The sequence below is a fragment of the Brassica rapa genome, unplaced genomic scaffold (assembly GCF_000309985.2).
Source record: "Brassica rapa cultivar Chiifu-401-42 unplaced genomic scaffold, CAAS_Brap_v3.01 Scaffold0678, whole genome shotgun sequence".
In the NCBI taxonomy this organism is placed as follows: Eukaryota; Viridiplantae; Streptophyta; class Magnoliopsida; order Brassicales; family Brassicaceae; genus Brassica; species Brassica rapa.
Window position 1 is genome coordinate 3,356 of NW_022610618.1, and position 14,214 is coordinate 17,569.

The 14,214-nt window shown below is 40.3% G+C and overlaps 2 protein-coding genes across 2 annotated transcripts; both read right to left on the bottom strand.

Moving 5' to 3' along the window:
* Positions 1 to 299: 299 nt before the first annotated feature.
* Positions 300 to 828, bottom strand: LOC117130721 (the record flags this gene model as incomplete). Its single annotated transcript, XM_033283435.1, has 3 exons — positions 592 to 828; positions 519 to 527; positions 300 to 459 (listed from the first exon to the last, which is right to left on the bottom strand). Coding segments are annotated over exons 1-3 (406 nt in total), but the record flags the coding sequence as incomplete, so codon positions are not given.
* A 2,002-nt stretch (positions 829 to 2,830) lies between these two features.
* On the bottom strand, positions 2,831 to 4,584 carry LOC108870169. Its single transcript, XM_033283434.1, has 2 exons — positions 2,920 to 4,584; positions 2,831 to 2,836 (listed from the first exon to the last, which is right to left on the bottom strand). Exons 1-2 carry the CDS (start codon positions 4,582 to 4,584, stop codon positions 2,831 to 2,833), a joined length of 1,671 nt encoding a protein of 556 aa, XP_033139325.1.
* Between the last annotated feature and the right edge of the window lie 9,630 nt (positions 4,585 to 14,214).

Consider the following 14,214-nt stretch of genomic DNA (forward strand, 5'->3'; position numbering starts at 1 on the left):
TGATTTACAAACAAATTTATCAAGTATAGGACTTACCTTGGCCTTTTCTTGAAAAATCAGTTGGTCTGGTTTTTCTTTGTGTCTGGCCAATGTGTCTTGGCTGACAAACTTCTTCTCCTCCATGGTCTTTGGGACCTCAATAGCTTGGTTTTGATCATAGAAAACCGTGGGCTTCTGGTTTGGCCGAATCTGGTCTTGATGGATCAAGCTTCTATTACCTTCTTTTGGTACATCTTTTCTTGCTTCTTTGGAACCATGAGTTGGATACCTCCTTGGATATAGTTCCTGGATTTAAGAACCTGTAATCTTTGGTGCAAACTCATATCTCATGACTTCCTTAAGAGCTCTCCCTGTTTTGATAGTTGGCTCTTTGTAAAACCATCTATCACCTTCTTCTTGTACCCACCATTCAAAGGCATCATCTCTAAGTTGTTCAATGGCATAAGCAAGCCTCTCTTCCTTCAAGATGTTGTTGTAGTGAAATCATTCATCAAGGTTCCTCTCCCATATTAGATAACCTCTTTTTCCTGAAAATGTAAAGAGTTTAATTTTATCAGCAAAAGAGTTATAATTAAATTGAGAATTAACAACATGATGTTTGTGGGTTTGAGAAGTTGGGGTTTGATTGATCCTTGAAGGATCTGGTGGCTTGGGCTCGACATAGACAGCCTCTGGAGCATCTCCAAATCTCCTTTCTCCTGGCTGTGGACGTTGGCCTTGTGCCTTCTTTCTTTTCCTCAGCTGTGCAATCAGATCAACCTCTTGCAAAGCTGTCAAATGTTGGTTCTGTTTGGCCATCTGACATTGGCCGTGTGTTTCTCCTACCATGGCTTCCTCAAAACACTCTCAAAGATCAAGTGAAGAAATGGGAAGGTCTGGTCGAACCAAAATAAATCAAGTGCACAATGCAATTTAAACTAAACCGAGAAAATATGCAATTACGAACCGAAATGAAATAAAGTATGCAAAAATTATTTTTCTTTTGGTTTTCTCAATGCAAACACGAAATGAATCAATATGATATGATAATAAAGACAAATGAAAAGAAAATATGGAAAGCAAATTAATCCTAATATTTGTTTTTTTTAAAAAAATTTTCTTTGATGCAAACAATTAATGGGAAAATTGCCAAAACAGAATAAAAAAACAGAATGGTTGTCCCTATGGTATAAATTCAATCTAAAGTTGTCTCTATAGTATAACTTTCTTCATAATACCAAAACTAACCTTAAACTAATCCCATTATAAATGATTAATTGTATTTAAAAAATATGAAAATCAATTTGTTTAAATGGTTGTCGAATAAAAAAGAAAAACAAAGGGATTAAAACCATTCTGTTTTTTTTTCCGTAACCCTAATAATTAAAACAATTTCTCCGCCTCTCTCTACGGCGACGACGAAGGCGATTGCGTCTTCTCCGGTGAAATCAACGGCGAGTGCAGACGCCACCGGTGGAACCCGTTTCTCTTCTCCTACCGGTGGAATCCTTTGTCTTCTCCTACATATTGAAGGTAAACACCAACGTTCTCCATCCAATTTCAGTCATAAAGTTTGTTCCTTTCTCCTTCTTGTTCTAATACTTTTCTATGGATCTCTGGATATCTCGACAAACAAAGGCGATTTCGGAACTTCTCTTGGTCATTGGTGAAATCGAGTTTGGCTTCAACCTCCCCGCCTCTCTCTTTCTCCGACATTGCTAGAACATAAGGTATGTTCTCGATACTTCATATGTCAAGCGGTTTGAGTTCTTCATTCGGGTTTGAAGCTAGCATTTCTCTCTTTCTTTATCCGGTTCTTTATTGCATTTCTCTGTGTTTGAGTTCTTCATTTGGGTTACTCTTTTTATGTTCGTTTCTTAGGATTTTAAGTGTTGTTAACTGATTATATGAACAGATTTCGATTGTGAATTGGCTTACTTTGATTAACTGATTTCTTTTGTGAATTGATTTCGTTTATCATGGGCTGGTTTATTGATTGTGAATTGGCTTACTTTGATTAACAGATTTCTTGTGTTTGTCTCTGCTTCAATCAATTTCAGTCTTTAACTAGAATCAATTTTTTTGTCTTTTCTAGATATGGAGTTAGAGCTACCTAAGCGAGTGTATGCAGAGGGTTTAGAACCTCAGGTGAAGAAGATCAATAACTGCTGCCGCATGGAACTTATCAGAGATCTGAAGAAAGCTATTCCTGCGGAGTACGATGATGTCAAGATAGATCCTGTTTTCAAACATATCATGGCGATTACGGAAAATAACCTCAAGTTTTCGGGGAAATTGGTGGATAGCTTCTTGTGTAAGCAGCTGATTACCTCGAAGATGCATGAGAAGTGGTTTGTATTTGCGAGGAAGCCTCTCCGGTTTTCGCTTCAGGAGTACCACGCTGTGACAGGCCTCAAGATCTCGCGGGAAAGTAGCTGTGACGTAGTTAAATGGAAAAGTGATGGCGGATTTTGGAGTGAACTACTAAGGACAGGTGGTAAGATCACCTTGCAGTCGATCAAAAAGGTGCATCTACAAGAAGTTCACAGCTGGTCTCGGCGTGATAGGATGAGGTTGATCTACTTGTGTGTGATAATGGGTGTGGTGATGGGGAGAGATGAGAAGGTGAACATCCCTCATATGTACATCAAGCTGGTGATGGATCTTGAGAAGCTTCAGAACTTCCATTGGGGTCTTCACTCCTACGACTTCTTACTGAGTTCCATTGAGAAGGTTAGGAAGAAGTTGGGTACGAAGAACAGCTACATTTTCGAGGGGTTCTCCTATGCGTTCCATTGGGGTCTTCACTCCTACGACTTCTTACTGAGTTCCAACTAAGCAGTCGAATTTATCACCTCTAACAAGCAATCGACCAGCACTGACAGGGTAAACTACAAATGTGGAGCCTTTCCCGATTCTCCTGTCTATCTTCTTCTCTACATCTTTGGTCAGAGGATGTTTATGGTTTGAACTCAGTTTCTTACGCTCATAAAACCACCGTGTCAACATTTCCCTGATACTGTCTAACAAAGGGATGACTGGATACTCTCTCGGTGAACGCAAAGCAGAGTTGATAGATTCAGCAGGATTGGTTGTCCTTATGTCGTATCTGTATCCAGGGAATTGACATCTAGCCCATTTTTGCACATCCGCTTCTCTAAGGTAATCTCCAATTGCCGGACTGATATTACACACAGTAGCAAATGTCTTCTCAAACTCAGAAACTCGATAAGCCTTGGATGCCTTTGAAACCAACCCAGCAAGTCCTTTCCCATGGAAATATGTGACCACATTATTCAACAAATGATGAATACAAATCCCGTGTCTGGCTGATGGATACACGTTTTCAATTGCCTTGGCGATAGACCCATGTCTGTCTGAAATAAAAGCCAAATCATGATCATCTGCAATGACAACCTTAAGTTGTCTCATAAACCATTCCCAAGAACGCTCATTCTCTGAGTCGACTATTCCAAACGCAATAGGATGCAAATTTGAATTTCCGTCTAAAGCAGTTGCAACCAGTAAAACTCCTTTGTATTTATTCTTCAAAAATGTCCCATCGATCACAATAACCCGTCTCATGACTCTGTTAAATCCTCTTATTGATTGCGCAAATGCAATAAATAGGTAACGGAAATTCTCATTTCCGTCAATCTCATAGGATGAGTGTGTACCTGGATTAGCCTCTCTCAGCATGTGCAAGTATTTTGGAATTTTCCCATAACTTCTCTCTGGAATACCTCTAACTGCACTGATCGCATATTCACGCGCATCCCATGCTAAAGATTTTGAGATCTCACATCCATGATCACTACGCATAATCTGTATGATATCATTACATTTCGGCCCTTCCTTGACGCCTACATACTTATGCATAATCAGACTGCCTATAGTTTTTGCTGAAGCAGTCTTACCCGCTTTGGTTTTGCTTGAAGGTGCGCATGTATGTTTACCGACATACTTCTTGATCATGAAATATGTAGAATCCTTCAGACACTCTGCTCGAACACCCCAATCGCATGCATTATCCGCACATCTAACATACCAAAGTTGTCTATCCGTTTTGATAACCTGGTAGTCAAAGTTATGCTTCATTGCACACATCTTGAAAGTCGCCTTCAACAAAGTTTTGTTCTTAAAAAATTGTCCGACCTTAACAACATGGAGCAGAGAAAAATTTGACTTTTTATGTATGTTCTCTTTTTCAGATATCATGGTATCAGCATCATAGTCCCCATCCTCGTCAACTGCGACTCCTTTCCGCTTTTCATTCTTCTTCTTCCCCTGCCTCTCAGCATACACAGGAGCTGGTTCGCCCCCACTGTCAAACAAGTTTTCTTTCTCTTCATGAGTACATGGATCAGCTGGCGGTTTGTTAAGATCAAAGGCTTCTTTATTCGGATTCTCAGCCTTGGCTTTACATGTGACACACAATCGAGTAGAAGCACTCTTTTGAACAAATCGAACAAAATTATGAAGCTGACGATCGTTTGCAATGATCACAGGTGGACATCCTGAAGTATTGATCAACTCAGCAGGTAGATAACTTAACTCCAAATCGGCTATGATTTCTTCTTCCATACCAAAATCCTCCAAAACCATCCTTTTTAATTCATCTAAAGTACAATTTGATTCCACTAACAGTAGCCTACCCCCTTTGCCATCAGCCGAAAAAATCCATCCCGTAGTTGCACCTAACTCCCAAAGACCACATGTTGTATAGATATGCATCTAATCTAGAACAAAAGTTTCTGAAAATCAAAAGAGAAACTATGAAAAAATCATAGATTCATGAACAAGAAAGGCAAAATCGTTTTTTTTTTTTTAAATTGACAAAGAAAATCGATCATAACCATTTTAGGAAGTTAGAATATTTTTAGAATATTTTGTTAACTGACTTTCCTTTATTTTCGCCAAAAACAGGTGATTTTATTAGTAGAAGACACCTTATACAATGCGTAGAACCATGAAAATAATATAGAACTAGATTTTGACCCGCGCACCCGCGCGGGTTTTGAATTTTATTTTTGTATTTTAAAACTATTTAATGATATTCTTAGACATATAGTTTATTTACATTTACATGCTTTTAGGTTCCTACAAACTTTGCCGGAAAGAAGATAGTCCGATTCAAACCCCCTCTACAAATGTATAAAAATCGAAATTGTATTAAATTGGACTGAGAATATATTTATCAGTTACTTTTTATTTATTTATTTCTAAATTTAAAACCATATTAGAATTTTTAATATTTAAAAATTGCTTTATATGAAATGTTATTAATAAAAAAATTATTTATTGAAAGTTGTATCCTCTAAATATTTATATTTGACTAAACTAATTTAGATAATACTATATTTACTATAGATTATCTGTTTGTAATTATTGAATGTATCTATCTTAGTAAAAACTTCTTTGATTATAGATTATTTGTATGTAATTATCCAAAAACAGGTGATTTTATTAGTAGAAGACACCTTATACAATGCGTAGAACCATGAAAATAATATAGAATGTAATTTCTACCTTCTTTAGACGTTTGTGTAGTTCTCAGATTTCACGTTCGATAAATGTTAGAATACTTGTTAAAAGTAGAAACTGCATTTTTCAGAAACATAGATATCTTTACAATTAGTAGAATTCGCATTCCCCATATTTAGATATTGAATCAAAAGTAGTTTTTATGTTCCAAAACAAGTAGATGTACATGTTTATTCTGGATTTTGCATTCTACTAACCCAATTTCCGTAGAAGATGAATTCTACTTTTAGTAGAACGCAAATTGGAAATTCTATTTATCAAGTTTTTGAAAAAATAAAAAATATGTCCTTGTGTATATTGGTGTTCCATTAATAGTTTATAATTTTAATAATTTTTTTGATTCATAAAACTATTTATTTTATTAAGTTTCAGAAATAAAGGGTAAAAGGGAGATAAAATGGACAAAGTTGAATTTATACCATAGGGACAACCATTCTGTTTTTTTTATTCTGTTTTGGCAATTTTCCCATTAATTAAACCACTTATGCAAAAGTTATAAACTTAGCTTGAAAATATTTTATTTTTCTTTTCTGATGCAATCACGAAATGAACCAACTAATATGATATGAAACAATAACTAGGATGATTTCTTTTGGCTTTTAAATTTATGGATGCAAATGAAAAGGAATCAAATTCAAAACAACACTTTTTATGGGATTTTCTTTTATGGAAACTAATGAATGCAAACACTTTTCTTTTGGGATTTTCAATTTTAAATGAATCAAACAAAACTTTTTCTTTTCTTTTTCGTTGCTTTAAAGTATGATGAACAGCAAGAACAAAAATATGCAGGAACAAAACTTGAAACAAAAAGAAACAGTTTTATGGATTTTCGGTTTATGAATGGAAAAAACAAATGCAAGCAAGTATGCGATGCAAGGATAGATATCACCTGAGTCAGGAGCTTAAGCTCTGATACCAAAATGTTGTAGGCACAGGGGGGCTAACCCACAAATGGGTTGAATGGTGGAACCAAGGTTTAAACTTGAAAACAAAAAGAACCGATTTTTATGAGTTTTTAGAGTTTTATAATGCAAACAGAAACAAATATGAATATGAATCAAAATGATAATATGAATAAAAACAAATAGAAAAGGGATAGATTGATGGAGATGGGATCTTTGTTGCTGGATGTGAATCACTCTCAACAAGGATCAATGGATGGGAGATGAATGAAGATGGAACCGGTCTTGCTGGATGTGTATCACTCTCAAGATCGATTAATGGATGGAGATGGGATGATGGACGCCAAAAAGCTCTGTGAAAGGAGGCTTTGATAAGTCAAGTTGCTCCAGAGTTGTTTCTCACACACTCAAAAGACTTAGAACAATAGTTTTGACAAAACTAGAAAAACTGAATAATTCATAATACTTTCAAAGATGGGTAATTTACAATGAAACAAAGACTAGAGCTTTATACGCTCGACCAAGGACCCTCTAACAGTCATAAAAATGACATAAGGAAAGAAATAAAATCGAAATAATAAACTTGGAAGCAAAGGAATTGATGGCTCCATGAAAACTAGCCGTTGGAGGCTTTATGATGAGAATCTTGGCCAAATGAATGTAGATGGTGTTCTCATTGTATCTGGACGGTTTGAGGGGATAACTAAGCTTCCTGGGAACCTTCTTGATGGTTTGGAGGGTTCTGAGGCAAGAAGCTCCAAATAAGGCAAGTTGGGGTTAATGAGGATCCTCCTCATCCTATATGGGCTGATGCATGGAATGAACTTGTCTGACTCTTCTGGACCATTGGATGGACTTCCTGAATGCATAAATAGATCTCCTGGTCGCCAATGTCTGTTTTGAAACTGATTGAACCGGTTAGCTTCCAATTGAGGCAAGTGTAGAACTGGTTTAACCGGTTTTGGAGATTGGATCATAATTTTATAATTCTGGGGCCATTTCTCCTGATCTTGGGCTTTCTGGAAACCTGAGAGATCCCTCTTGAATCCTATGATGGGCTTTGGTTCAGGCCGCTCCTTCTTTGTGCTGGAATCTCCTTCTAAAGTCGGGTACTCGCAGATGAACGGGCTGGAAAACTTCTGACTTGTAAAATTCATACCTTCTTGCTCCGTAAATATTTTGGCTCGATTCCAATTGGGCTGGACTCCTTCTTGAGTGTAAAATCCAATAAATTTGGTTTCATGTTGAAAGTCCTTCTGGTTGTGGAGATATACGCCTTTCACTGAACCTCGGTCGATGGTACCTTCTAGATGGCCGGTTTGGACGGTTTGGTGAGACTCTGATTGAACTATGGATTTCGTGACCACAACATGGTTGGATTGGAATTGCTTGGAATGGATCAAACCCAAAGATTGTCCAATCTTTCCATAAATAGCTCCGGTTGGATTTAAGTGATTCTCCATTGAACCGACTGATCTCCTGGGTTCTGGTGCAGCTAAGGACTTCTGGAATACCTCCGGATTGGTTGAAATGATCTCCTGATCGCCAATGTCTGGTTTGAAGATGATTGAACCGGTTAGCTTCCAATTGAGGCAAGTGTAGAATTGGTTTGACCGGTTTTGGAGATTGGATCATAACTTCATAATTCCGTGGCCATTTCTCCTGATCTTGGGCTTTCTGGAAAGCTGATAAACTTCTCTTGACTCCTATGATGGGCTTTGTTTCAGGTCGCTCCTTACATGAGCTTAAATCTCCTTCTAAAGTCGGATACTCGCAGATGGATGGGCTGAGAAACCTCCGAGTTGTAAAATTCATAACTTCTTTCTCCGTGAATATTTTGACCCAATTCCAATTGGCCTGGAATCCTTCTTGAGTTTAGAATCCATAAAAATTAGCCTCGTGATTTAAACCCTCCTGGTTTGTAAGATATGGCATTTTTAGTGCACATATGTCCTAATTTGCGCCATGGCTGGTTGAGTAGGGCTTTGGGTTGACCTCTGGTTCAGTTGCTGATCTGATGACCACATCATCCCCTCCCTCTTGACAAGTTTTCGACCATGAAACTGTATAATCTGCACCAAGATAGAGCAAGTCAGCTTTCATTCTCTTTTGAGATTCTAAAGCCTTACCTTGGTATTGTTTTGGTTTTGCTTCTTTAAGCAATATGGACTGCATTGTCTCTTAAACAATCTTCTGGTCCATCACAAGAGTCACGCCTGGTGGTTCTTCTTCTTTAAATTCTTGCTCCTTAAGTCCTGTTACAACACCCTTTGACAAAGACAAGTGCATTATACAATAATTTGGAACCAATAAATCAGATTGAATAAAACTATCACTTTTCATAGATAAATCTGTTTTCTTTTCTAGTGATGTCTCTATCAATATTTGTTTACTTGGACAAACTACAGCAAAGTGTCCACTTTTATGACATCTATAACATGTCTGATCTTTTAAACTTTTAGAGTTAGAAGACTTACATTGGCTTGTTGTCTCTTCTTTCTTTGGACTTGGAATCTCTTTATTCCTTAAGTCATGGACAGCTTTTGATTCCAACAAGGATGTTGAATTCGTGTCTTTCTGGACCTCAGGACCTGTCTTAACATTCTTGGACAAAGACAAGTGACTCATACCAGTGGGAGATGATTTATAAACAAATTTATCAAGTATAGGACTTACCTTGGCCTTTCCTTGAAGAATTGGTTTGTCTGATTTTTCTTTGTATCTAGCCAATGTGTCTGGGCTGAAAAGGTTCTTCTCCATGGACTTTGGGACCTCATAAGGTTGGTATTGATCATAGAAAACGGTGGACCTCTTGTCTGGCCGAATCTGGTCTTGATGGAACAAGCTTCTATGGCCTTCTTTTGGTACTCTTCTCTTTGCCTCTTTATACCCATGGCTTGAAAACCTTCTTGGGTATCTTTCTCTGACTTCTGGTGAGGGACGTGATGACACATATTTCCTGATCATGACATCTTTAAGATCTTCCTAGTTGGTGACAACCTCTTCTGGACTTTTACCATGTGTCTTATCTACTCTTTTCAACCATGAGTAAGCTTTTCCGGAAAGTTGCTTGATGGCATTAGCTAGCCTCTCCTTCTTTGGCACGCCATAGTATGTAAAGCAATCATCCATGGTTCTTTCCCATGTTAGATACTCACTTGACCAACTGCTTCCTGAAAAAGAATAAATATTAACATCATCAATAGAGTTATAATCATGATAAGAATTATTTGAGTATTCATGAGTATAAGAAGTTTGGTGTTTGGTGATCCATGAAGGATCTGGTGGCTTGGGCTCAACATAGCCATCATCTAGTGCATCTCCAAATCTTCTTTCTCCTTGCTGTGGTCGTTGGCCTTGTGCCTTGTTTCTTTTCTCCAGCTGAGAAATCTGATCTTGTACACCCTTCATAGCAGCCAATAGCTGTTTTTGAGAGGCCAATAAGGCTTGGCTTTGTGCTAATTCTCCCATTTCTTCCTGCAAGCAATCACAAAGATCAAGTGAAGAATAGGGAATTTATGGTCGGATCAGAATAAGAACCAAAATGCAAGCTAGTTAAAACTAAACCGAGAAAATATGCAATGTTGAACCGAAATGAATTAAATTATGCAAACTGACTTCTTTTGTTTTTTTTAATGCAAATCTCGAAATGAAACAATAATAAATGACAATTAACACAAATGAAAAGAAAATATGGAAAGCAAACTAATGCTGAATTTTTTTTTTTTAGTTTTCTTTGGATGAAATGCAACAATTAAATATGCAAATGATATAAACTAAAGCTTAAAAATATTTTCTTTTTCTTTTCTAATGCAATCACGAAATGGACAAGTAGAAATGATATGAAACAATAACTAGGATGATTTCTTTTTGCTTTTGAATTTATGAATGCAAATGAAAAGGAATCAAATTCAAAACAGAAATTTTTATGGGATTTTCTTTTATGGAAACTAATGAATGCAAACACTTTCTTTTGGGATTTTCGATTTTTTAAATGAATCAAACAAAACTTTTTCTTTTCTTATTCGTGGCTTTAAATTATGATGAACAGCAAGAACAAAAATATGCAGAAACAAAACTTGAAATAAAAAGAAACCGTTTTTATGGATTTTCGGTTTATGAATGGAAAAACAAATGCAAAAAAGTATGAGATGCAAGGATAGATATAACCTGAGTCAGGAGCTTAAGCTCTGATACCAAAATGTTGTAGGCACAGGGGAGGGTAACCCACGAATTGGTTAGAATGGTGGAACCAAGCTTAAATCGGATCGACCAGAGATGTGGCCGATTGGTCGATATGGCCGGATTATGACTTGATAACCTGAAACAAAGGGAATTAAATGATATGAGGTTTATGATATGAATAAAACAAGAACAATAAACAAAAGAAAGGGATAGATATGGCGGAATCAAGCTGCTGGATGTGTATCACTCTCAGCTTGATTAGAAGATGAACTGAAGTGGATTTGCGGAGGAAGGTTTGATTGAATCTCTCAATCTGATGGAATGATGGATCGAAGTGATTGACTCTCTCAATCTTTGTACTGAGCTTGTTTTATTTGCACAAACAAACTAGACTCACGAAATCAATAAGACAACAAAGAATCTCTCTTTAAATCCTAAAGACCGATATTTTATGCAAAGAACAACTTTGATAAAACAGAATAAACTTTCTATTAACTTGGTGATTAAGGGTGCTCTTTACAATCGACGTCTAGGAGCTTATATAAGGCTCAGAGACAAAGGTCCTAACGTTCTAAAACAAATAGAATAGGAAACAAATCAAGCAAAGTAACAAAATCGGAAACTAGCCGTTGGAACCTTTTATGGGATTTTGGCTCCAAGTGAAGAAATTTGATTTGCTTGAATCTGTACGGTTTAAGGGGATAAAAGAGCTTTCTTGGGACCTTCTTGAATGCTTCGTAGATGCTGATCTCGTCCTTGCCTTGGTAGAAAAAGAGCTGTTGGAGTTTGAATGCAAGAGACTCCAAATAAGGCAGTTTGGTGATAATGGAGATCTTCTTATTCCTATGTGGGCTAGTGCATGGGATGAAGTTGTAGAACTCTTCTGGCTCTTGTATAATGTCTCCTGGATGTCATGGTTTAGTCTGGACGTCGTCTGGTTCTCCTGGTTGGATTGGAATTGCTTGGAATGGATCAAACCGAAAGATTGTCCAATCTTTCCTTAAATAGCTCCGGTTGGATTTAAGTGATTCTCCATTGAACCGACTGATCTCCTGGGTTCTGATGCAGCTAAGGACTTCTGGAATACCTCCTGATTGGTTGAAATTATCTCCTGATCGCCAATGTCTGGTTTGAAGATGATTGAACCGGTTAGCTTCCAATTGAGGCAAGTGTAGAACTGGTTTGACCGGTTTTGGAGATTGGATCATAACTTCATAATTCCGTGGCCATTTCTCCTGATCTTGGGCTTTCTGGAAAGCTGATAAACTCCTCTTGACTCCTATGATGGGCTTTGCTTCAGGCCGCTCCTTACCTGAGCTTAAATCTCCTTCTAAAGTCGGATACTCGCAGATGGACGGGCTGAGAAACCTCCGAGTTGTAAAATTCATAACTTCTTTCTCCCTGAATATTTTGACCCAATTCCAATTGGCCTGGACTCATTCTTGAGTGTAAAATCCATAACAATTAGCCTCGTGATTAAAACCCTCCTGGTTTGTAGGATATGGCATTTTTAGTACACGTATGTCCTGATTTGCGCCTTCGCTGGTTGAGTGGGGCTTTGGGTTGACCTCCGGTTCAGTTGCTGATCTGATGACCACATCATCGGTCCTTGGACTCAGCATGCTGGCCCTTCCCGTGGACTGTTTGGGTGATTTTGGCCTACGTGGACTGTCTGTTCAATACACACATGACGTCCGTGGGTGTCCGCCAGCACACACAGGACGTCCGTGTCTGTCCGTGTGTGTCCTTGTGTGTCCGTAAGCACCACATGACGTCCGTGGCTGCCCATCAGTACACATATCAGCACGGTGGTCCTCGGACTCTGCACGCTGACCCTTCCCGTGGACTGTTCGGGTGATATTGGCGCATGTGGGCTGTCTGTTCAGTACACACAGGACGTCTGTGGGTGTCCGCCAGCACAGACAGGACGTCCGTGGCTGTCCGTCAGCACACACAGGACGTCTGTGGCTGTCCGTCAGCACACACAGGACGTCCGTGGCTGTTCGTGTGTGTCCATCAGGACACACATGACGTCTGTGGCTGTCCATCAGTACACATATCAGCACGTTGGTCCTTTGACTCAGCACGCTGACCCTTCCCGTGGACTGTTCGGGTGATTTTATTCCACGTGGGCTGTCTGTTCAGTACACACAGGACGTCCGTGGGTGTCCACCAACACACACAGGACGTCCGTGGCTGTCTGTGGCTGTCCGTCAGCACATACAGGACGTTTGTGGCTGTCTGTGTGTGTCCGTGTGTGTCTGTCAGCACACACATGACGTCCGTGGCTGTCTATCAGTACACATATCCGCACATTGGTCCTTGGACTCAGCACGCTGACCCTTCCCGTGGACTGTTCGGGTGATTTTGGCCCACGTGGGCTGTCTACTCAGTACACACAGGACGTCTGTGGGTGTCCGCCAGCACACACGGGACGTCCGTGGCTCTTCGTGGCTGTCCGTCAGCGCACACAGGACGTCCGTGGCTGTCCGTGTGTGTCCGTCAGCACACATAAGATGTCCGTGGCTGTCCATCAGTACACATATCAGCACGTTGGTCCTTGTACTCAGCACGCTGGACCTTCCCGTGGACTGTTCGGGTGATTTTCGCCCATGTGGGCTGTCTGTTCAGTACACACAGTACGTCCACGGGTGTCCGCCAGCACACACAGGACATCTGTGGCTGTCCATCAGCACACACAGGAAGTCTGTGGCTGTCTGTGTGTGTCCGTGTGTGTCCGTCAGCACACACAGGACGTCCGTGGCTGTCCATCAGTACACATATCAGCATGCTGGTCCTTGGACTCAGCATGCTGGCCCTTTCCCATGGACAGTTCGGGTGATTTTGGCCCACGTGGGCTGTCTGTTCAGTACACACTGGACGTCTGTGGGTGTCCGCCAGCACACACAGGACGTCCGTGGCTGTCCGTCAGCACACACAGGACGTCCGTGGCTGTCCGTGGCTGTCCGTCAGCACACACAAGACGTCTGTGGCTGTCCGTGTGTGTCCGTCAGGACACACGGGACGTCCGTGGCTGTCCATCAGTACACATATCAGCACGTTGGTCCTTCGACTCAGCACGCTGACCCTTTCCATGGACTGTTCGGGTGATTTTGGTCCACGTGGGCTGTCTGTTCAGTACACACAGGACGTCCGTGGGTGTCCCCCAGCACACACAGGACGTCCGTGGCTGTCCGTGGCTGTCCGTCAGCACACACAAGATGTGCGTGGCTGTCTGTGTGTGTCCGTCAGCTCACACAGGACGTCCGTGGCTGTCCGTGTGTGTCCGTGTGTGTCCGTCAGCACACACAGGACGTCCGTGGCTGTCCATCAGTACACATATCAGCACGCTGGTCCTTGGACTCAGCACGCTGGCCCTTCCCGTGGTGGACTGTTCGGGTGATTTTGGCCCATGTGGGCTGTCTGTTCTGTACACACAGGACGTCCGTGGGTGTCCGTCAGCACACAAAGGGCGTCCGTGGGTGTCCGTCAGCACACACATGACGTCTGTGGCTGTCCGTGTGTGTCTTTGTATGTCCATGTGTGTCCGTGTGTGTCCGTCAGCACACATAGGACGTCTGTGGCTGTCCATCAGTACACA